The sequence below is a fragment of the Fukomys damarensis genome, unplaced genomic scaffold (assembly GCF_012274545.1).
Source record: "Fukomys damarensis isolate Sample0158 unplaced genomic scaffold, DMR_v1.0_HiC HiC_scaffold_32, whole genome shotgun sequence".
Classification (NCBI taxonomy): domain Eukaryota; kingdom Metazoa; phylum Chordata; class Mammalia; order Rodentia; family Bathyergidae; genus Fukomys; species Fukomys damarensis.
Genome location: NW_022900944.1, coordinates 4,167,497 through 4,175,593, shown reverse-complemented (window position 1 = coordinate 4,175,593; position 8,097 = coordinate 4,167,497). Strand labels below are relative to the sequence as shown.

The window sequence follows — 8,097 nt, the reverse complement described above, 5'->3', positions numbered from 1 at the left end:
CCGTCTGCCTCACAAGTGCAAGGTCCTGAGTTTAATCCCTGGTACCAAAAAAAAAAAAAAAAAAAAAAAAAAAAAAAAAGGCAGGATGGGAGGCAGGGTATACAGAAGTAAAAAGAATTAAGATGTGTTATGTACATGTACAAACACTCCATGGTAAATGTAACATGTGCTGCAAACATGTACTAATGCAAAAAAAGGAATGGGATGTAGCTCCATACAAATATCATGGATTCAATCCAGTACTATAAGCAAATAAATAAATTGTACAGTTTGGCAAAATAATATATTTAGGTATATCTTTATTAAGATTATTACTTTTAAATGAAATTTCCTACAGCCTCCCATAATTCCCTATGCCAGTAGGACACATTATTATTTCTGTTAATAACTGTTACCAATAACATAGCTTGAGTGCTTTACTTAATTTGTATTTACAGTGCTGGGGATCAAACATGGCCTTGAGTATGCTAAGCACTACTCTACCACGAGCTACATCCCCAGCCTTATTGCTTCTCAAATTAATACTGTATATTCTTAAACTTTAAACATTTCCTTAATAATGACTAATTACTTTTGTTGGCTTTTCCAAGTAGAGGACTAAGCATTTTGTGTACCTGTTTCTAAGATTAGCTCTTTTCCCTTCCTAGGATTCACCTTGCTATTCGTGCTAATGCACTGCAAAAACACAAAGGAAGGAGTGTTAGGAAACAAATGGTCATTTAATGAAAAAACTCCTCCCCAACTATTTAACAGGTAGTACCAGGAAAAAGTGCTAATTTTTGGTAACTAAAGTACTCAAAGGACAGTTGTTCTTTCAAGAAACTCAGGGATGGTTCCACTGTACTTTCACTATCAGTACTAATGTCCTACTATTTTTATGAAAGTTTGACCTTATATTGAACCTATAATTGGAATATTGTACACCACGCTACAGCCAATTTTCCTAAAACTAAGTATGTAGAGAAAGGAAGAAAAAAGCAACGATATACAGTTAATAACTCATATCAAACATGGTGAGAGATACTAAAATGCTTTCATAGGACACAGAGATAAACATCCAGAATGGAAAAGGAAACATCCCGATATTGTTACAAGAGAGAACATCAGTGCTTCCAGTTGGGTCCAATGCAGTGATTCTACTTCAACTTCAGAATGACTTTCCTAATCTGTCAGATGAGTGCAAGTACAGAAGGCAGCTGGTGCATGTTATGGCCTGAACTGTGTCACCACTCACCCCTCAATTCATACACTGAAGTCCTAGTCCTCCGTGTACTGAATTTGGATACAGGATCTCTGAAGTGGTAATGAAGGTTAAAAGAGGTCATAATGGCAGGACCCCAATTCAGTATGACCGGTGCCCTCAAGAGAGCAAGAGAAAAGGAAAATGAAGATTAAGATGCTGATAACACCTTTTGCAGCGGCCTGTCCCTTGCCATCCTTTCCTGGGAGCTCACACCATGAGTGGTGGCCATCTGCAGACCAAGAAACAGTGTCTTGATCGGAAAACAGCTTCAGTGCTGGCACCTTGACCGAGGGCTTGTAGACTTCAGAACTAGGAGACAAACAATTGCCTGTTGTTTGAGCCACCCAGTCTGTGTATCTTGTGACAGAGCTGCCTAGTACAGTATTTTCCTAGTTTAAGAAGTAGCTGAGTTGTGCAATCGTAACACCCACCTTCAAGATGAGTCATTTCATTTAACACACAAGCCTTTACTTACACAGCTACCACTGCATCCAGGAAAAATACAGTACTGTGCCTATTACAGGGCCTTCCTTTTCTTCCTTCACAGAGTTCATACTACTGAAATGTAGACAAATATCCATAATACGAATTACAAAAGAAGACATGACAAGAGAGGTAAAAGCTGTGCAGCAGTCCGTTAGTTCCAAAATGAGAAGACTATAGAGAGGCAGCGGGTCCTGGAGAGAGTGCAGGGCTGGTAAGAGACGTGTGGGTGGAGTCAGGAGGAGGAATAGAAACCCTTGTAAGGAGGGTGTGTGCACTCAGCCCAGTCACTCTCAGTAGCATACCACAGGCACAGTGGATGGGACAAGTCTTCCTTCTGTGGGATCAACTCAGTGAATCCTCAGATATTCAGTATCTTCAGCCCCTCAGCAGCACCTTCCTGACATAGATAAGCTACATTATCACTTAACACATTTCCAAAGGCTACTCAGCAGCAGCATCTCTCCCAGCAGAGAAGTGAGGAATGATTTTTTTCAGTACTGAGGATTCAACTCTGGGCTTTCACAGTGACCTATGTCCCCAGTCACTTCCCATCCCTGTTTTTACTTTGAGACAGGGGCTCGCAGACTTACTAGGTGCTCAGGCTGGGCTTAAATTTGTGACCCTCCTGCCTCAGCCTCCCAGAGTTCTGAGGTTACAAGTGTGTGCCACCTTGCTCAGTTCAGAAGGAGAACTTTTAAGGATGTAAAGAAAACAGCAGATAGGTTAAAAGTAAATTTATTAAGAGAGATAAAATAGCTAATACACATTGAAATGCTGCAAATGGAAAATTATAACATGTAAATTACACTAATATTTCGCGAGCTGATTTTAAGCATTCGTTACTACATTTCCTCAATCTCCTTTTGAAGCTTCTCATTTCACTGCTTCATTAATACAACTTTCACTATATTTGATTTCTAAATACCTTGACCTACTCATTGCTCCTGGGTAGCCTCAGATGCAATCAACAAAGAAACACTCTTCACTCAGGGCAAAGAAAAGTAAACGCATCTTTGTTTGACTTTCCTGTACCCTTAACTCATCTTTTGCTTTAGACTTCCCTAAATGGTGTGGTTATAGTCTGGGTTAAAGATTTAAGGAGAACGGATGGAAAACAAAGACAAAAAAATGATGAGATGATTAAAAGGACAATGAGAAGAACCTGTGTAACTGTGGTCCAAATTAGACTCTAAAATGAGATGATTCTGTTGCAGGTCAGCTTCTCCAGAAGCCAGACCCCCAATACAGTTTCACATGGAGGCTGCTTATCAAGAAGTACTTCTAGAATGAAGAGTCTTGACAGAGAGTAGGTGGGTGGTAGGAGTGGGGGGACATCAAGTCGCCCGCCACTTAGGACTCAGGACAGCCTCTGCTGAACCACTGCAGCTCAGGAGCTAGTGCAGGCCTTCCCAGGGTGCCTCACTGGGCTGCAAGGGCGGGGCTTTACACCCCCACCCCGACATTCCCCAACTCCAGCTCAGCAGCTCACTGATGGGCAGCAAAGGTGATCTGCAAAGGCAGTCCGCCCTACATTCCTGGCAGCAGTGCTCTACCACAGACCTCATTTCACATTTTAAAGAAGGAGAAACTCAGGAAAGAATGATCAAGGAAATAATTAATTTACTTGGTTAAAAAAATTCTTGAATGGTATAAATTTCATAACATAAGGCATTATATAGGAAATTTTCAGACATCCAAGTTTTGTTGTGCTCTACAATGTTTGTTTTTGTTACCTATATAATATTACACAAACATTCTTATGGCCCCCTTTTCTGGGTCTTCTCTAATCTCAATAGGAAAAACACTAAAGTGCTAGTAATCAGGGCTGGCATTAATAGGGATGTACTTTACTTAGAAAGCTGGCAACCAAGATACATTATGTAGAGGTGCAAATTCCCAATGATGCATGTCATTATGTCGTATACCTTGAATGTAGCAATAAAATTAATTTAAAAAAAAGAAACAATGCTGGCAAACCTCTCTAGTTCTTAGTTTTCTAATTTTCCTTGAGAGTGAGTGGTTAGATGTGACACTTTCCCACTACGAATGTTGCGGAAGTTCTTTTCCTACATCTTAAGAATGACATTCTTGCATCCTGCTTCCCCTCCTACACACTTCAGGCACACTCCTGAGCCCACATTCCTCACACCTGCTTCCTCTGCTGGACGACTTCCCTCCTCATCACACAGCTGACTTCTTCTCCCAAGTGCTGGCATTAAGGTCATTGCTTCCAAAACTTGCATAATCTAAACTAATCCTGCCTGATAAGCCACATTCCTCTCACATCAACCTATTTTCTTACCTTGGTAACAGAATTACCTCAGATCATCTTGTTCATATATTTAAATGTTGTTCACTACTGTATCCTTAGCACAGATATTAGTGCCTGACATTTAAATATTCAGTAATTACTCTAAAGAATGAGACTTGTTTTTGTCTGTCAGACAGACAGACAAAAACAAGTCAAATTAAATCACTAGACTTAATATCTGTGCATGAAGCTTTGACAATCTGTGGCTAGCTCTTCATCTCAAAAGATTCACGGAGCTTGGGAATTCAATTTCTGGCAGGGTCAATGGAATGTCCTTTGTGATCCTGGCTGAATAGTTACCTTTACATGAAATATGGGTCACTTCAAGTCACACTTTCCACAACACATTAACTACATTAACTATGAAAAATATCAAGTTCTTATTTTCAACTGGACCTATTCAGGTTACAAAGTTCTATACATGTTCTCTTGTCTGTATTAAGGAAAATCCTTTTATTTACCTAAGACTCTAGTTCTTTCATCTCTGTAGTCATTTTAGACACTTGATTCTGGGTGGAAAATATCATGTTTACTCTACCACGTCATCTATTTTTGTGTGGCTTTAAATGTAATTTTCTTTCAGACATTATCTTTTGAGATCAAGAAGGAAATATTAGACCTAGGAAATACTGATCTAAGAAAGTAGATTTTCTTATAAAGGCCAGAGACACAGCAATAACTGGGATGGATGTCAGGAACATAAAAGCACAAACAGGAAAGACTTCTCTTAGCATCTGACATATATCATGAAAGATAGTACATTTTAGATTAAATTCTAGAATTATTTTTAAATGTATTTGGCAGGCCAATTTTTAAATAGCAATGTGTCACCAACTGAAATTAGTATTAGTTTCTCCAAGTTATCAGATAGTTCTTGTCTATGGTGACATTAAAGTGTAGAACACCTGGAAAAATAAAAAAATGAATCCTTGAATACAGGCAAGAAACTTCAGTAATCATTTTCACACGAGGAACAGTTTCATGGTACACCATAGTCTAACTGGGTCTTATATACTAATCACACAGGATGTTACCTTAAATAATGTAACAATTCAGGAGAAGAACAAAATAATTATGGACCTCTGACATGTTTTATACACACACTTCAGTAACAGAATCAAATTTAAAATGTTGTCCAAGTGATATGTCAGGATAATTACTTTTCCTAAATGATACCATAACAAGTCTTAGATGGCACAGTTACTAGCCTCAAGGAAACAGAACAAATAAAAAGCTAAGTCAAAGGCAACTTTATTACAATACTTTTCCAAACTTCAAAGTGCATTATTTCTGAATTTTGATCTAATATATAATACATTATATTATAAGGCAGAAAGCATTTCTGGTCAGATAGTTAGCTTCCATGTATTTCCCAAAAAACAGCTTCTGAGGAATAGCAGCATCACGCAGTACTTTACAACAAACACTAAGTAAAATTTTTCTCTGGAATCTCAGAATCATTCATACTACAATTTGTTTTATGTTATTTTCCTCTAACTTAAAAACCAAGCATAGCTATCTTTTCATATCTTACTAACACCTGAAAATTCACTATACCATAAAAACATTCAATAGCTTAGGTATAGTTCCTTTAGTAGAAAACAAGATTTCGAATCTAAGCAAAGCAAAAGAATACTGTTATTCCCTCATGGCAAACAGCAAAGTTCTCTTCTTTCTTTCAGGGGCTATATCTCAGCCTCCTGCTCTTCTTCATATAGCCATCCTGATTAGAATCTGCTTTAAAAAATACCTAAATCTACAATGAATTTCACTAAGAAAAATCTTTCTTTAGTCTTGTCTCCCTTGTATTTCCTTTCATAAAATAATTTACAATCAATTCAAAACAATCCATAAAAATGAACTTAAAAATGATTTTGGGAAATATAGTAACACAAAGAACATATTTTCCAAATTAGACAAGGATATTATTTGTTCATGTACTTTTGCTTCAACTAATCACACAAATCCAACTTACAAAAATTCCTTTTCCAAGGTGACTACAATAATAACAATGGAAATGTGTACATCCACTGAATAGATCTAGTCCCATCATTTTCTTTCTGTGGTTTTATATTTGTGACCTACCAGCTAGCACAAAACATGTTTATCCTCCTCAGTTTCACAACAATAGGAAATTGTTAGAAAAGTATAGCATAGAAAAGGCTCTATTTTTCCACAAGGCATATTAATACAGATTTTGCTATGAAATTGAAAAAGAAAAAAGTGAATGAAAAGGCACATGCTGGCTGCTTGGGGGGCAAGGCTCATAAATCACTGTACATTAAGAGCACGAGCTGAAACTTCATGGTGCCAGTCACGTAATTTTGTGTATTTGGGACTAAAGACGTGAAGGGGTATCTTTTCCCTGTGGAAATAAAAAAATAAAGAAAAAAGAGTGACAGAGTCATAAGAAAGACAAAGAAAAAGACCCTACATCAAGTCCACCATGCAGAAAACATGCCTTCTAAAAGCTTAATTGCACATAGCTGTTTTGTTAAGTAGCAAAGATTTTAAAAGGTAGAATGGTTTTAGAATTACAGAAAGTAATCCAAAGAGTCCTTCTGGAAACATTCAAATAAAGTGACTGCAAGACAACACAGCTCATTCACAGAGAAATTTACTGTTAGCAAAGCACTACCCAGGCCCTCTGCCCACTTCTTATTTCAATACTAAGGAAGATAAAACAAACACAAAATTAACAATATATACTAATTTGGAAGTCTGTTAAGTTGTACATTTAGGTCATACTAATGGCTCTAGGGTTAAATGTTTAGCTTCTATTTGTAAAGACAAAATGCCAAACCATTACACCTAAAAAATTTGACAAACAAACCGAGACCATTCATGAAAAGAAAGTATTCAATATGCAAAACAGAGAACTTACTTTGCCTTTTTTGTATTCTCAGCTTCAGATTCTTTCACTGAAATATAATAATATCCAATATTAGGTTACTATTTTAACATGAAAATCATTTTAACAAGTATATGATATGCATCAATCATTACCAATGTTCAAGCTTCAGAGAGCTACTGAGTAAAATTCCATGCCACATGGTTTTAGCTATATACCATAGTCAGGACTCTTCCCCTGACCAACATAATTTTTCTGGACTGATGATACCTTATTTACAGCCTAATTTAAAAATGCACTGTCCTAGTATTGTTTTGCAATAACTGCCAATATGCTACTCTCTGGGCCACAGAACATGCATCCATGAGGATGCCCGGAAGCTCACTTACGATGTTCGGTCCCAGTAATCTGGGCGAGGATGCGGAAAGAGCGGGACTGAGTTGTTCCAGTCCTCGGACGCCAATCTTCAGTGTCCTCCATCAGCCTCTTCTTGCTGGCATCACTGTGAGTGGGTATGTGATAAAACTCTGTATTGCGCTCCACAATGTGTTTCCGTGGTGGGCTAGGATAAAGAAGAAAGAAAGAATTTTTAAAACCTTAAATTTTATGACAAGGATAAAATATCCTCTAGTACATTATTTATATTTTATATATTTAAGCCTCAAATAAGCAAAATTTATAGAAATAGCTTGTCTATGCAGGTATATTCGGCCTCATTTTTGTTTAAAAGACCTTGCTAAATAGCTTAAGGTTTTTATAGTAAAAAAAAAGTATACTGCTAATATCAACTACCATTACAAAGATGCGTTCAATAGGAAGATTACCGTTTAGGTGGAAATTTCCTTTTAATTGACAGAAGAAGGCAGCAGAAGAAAAATTTCCAACATGAAGAAAAGGAAAGGAAAAGAATAAGAAAAAAGAAAACTAGAAAATGAAAAATCTACAGTAGTCAAAATCAAACAATTTGAAATTACTTGTATCACTCACATTCCACGTAAAACAAAGATATGGACTATGATTTAACCACAATTAAGTATTATATTAATATACTACTTCAAAAGTAGCTTTCACAAACGTCAGTAACTTCCGTGTTCACTAGACCTAGAGACCAAGAATGGTCAGGTTATAGGCTAAACTAGTGATTCCAAACACAATTTTAAAGAGTCAGAATTCTTGCTTTCTACAGTTTTCTCACTCATGTGTACA

The 8,097-nt window shown here is 37.0% G+C and overlaps 1 protein-coding gene across 7 annotated transcripts in view; it reads right to left on the bottom strand.

Annotated features, from left to right (window-relative positions):
* The window catches only part of Pdlim5 (PDZ and LIM domain 5), a 235,851-nt gene that overhangs the window by 67,676 nt on the left and 160,078 nt on the right, over positions 1–8,097 (bottom strand). For 3 of the 7 annotated variants that reach the window (XM_033758010.1, XM_019210570.2, XM_019210569.2), the window contains exons 6-8: positions 7,716–7,733; positions 7,281–7,453; positions 6,925–6,961 (exon numbers count right to left, since the gene is read on the bottom strand). In XM_033758010.1, the coding sequence (XP_033613901.1) occupies positions 6,925–6,961; positions 7,281–7,453; positions 7,716–7,733 (228 nt within the window). Of the gene's footprint in view, positions 1–5,269; positions 6,406–6,924; positions 6,962–7,280; positions 7,454–7,715; positions 7,734–8,097 lie in introns of those variants that run through there. The other 4 variants (XM_010643692.3, XM_033758008.1, XM_019210573.2 and 1 more) reach the window with 3 other exon arrangements.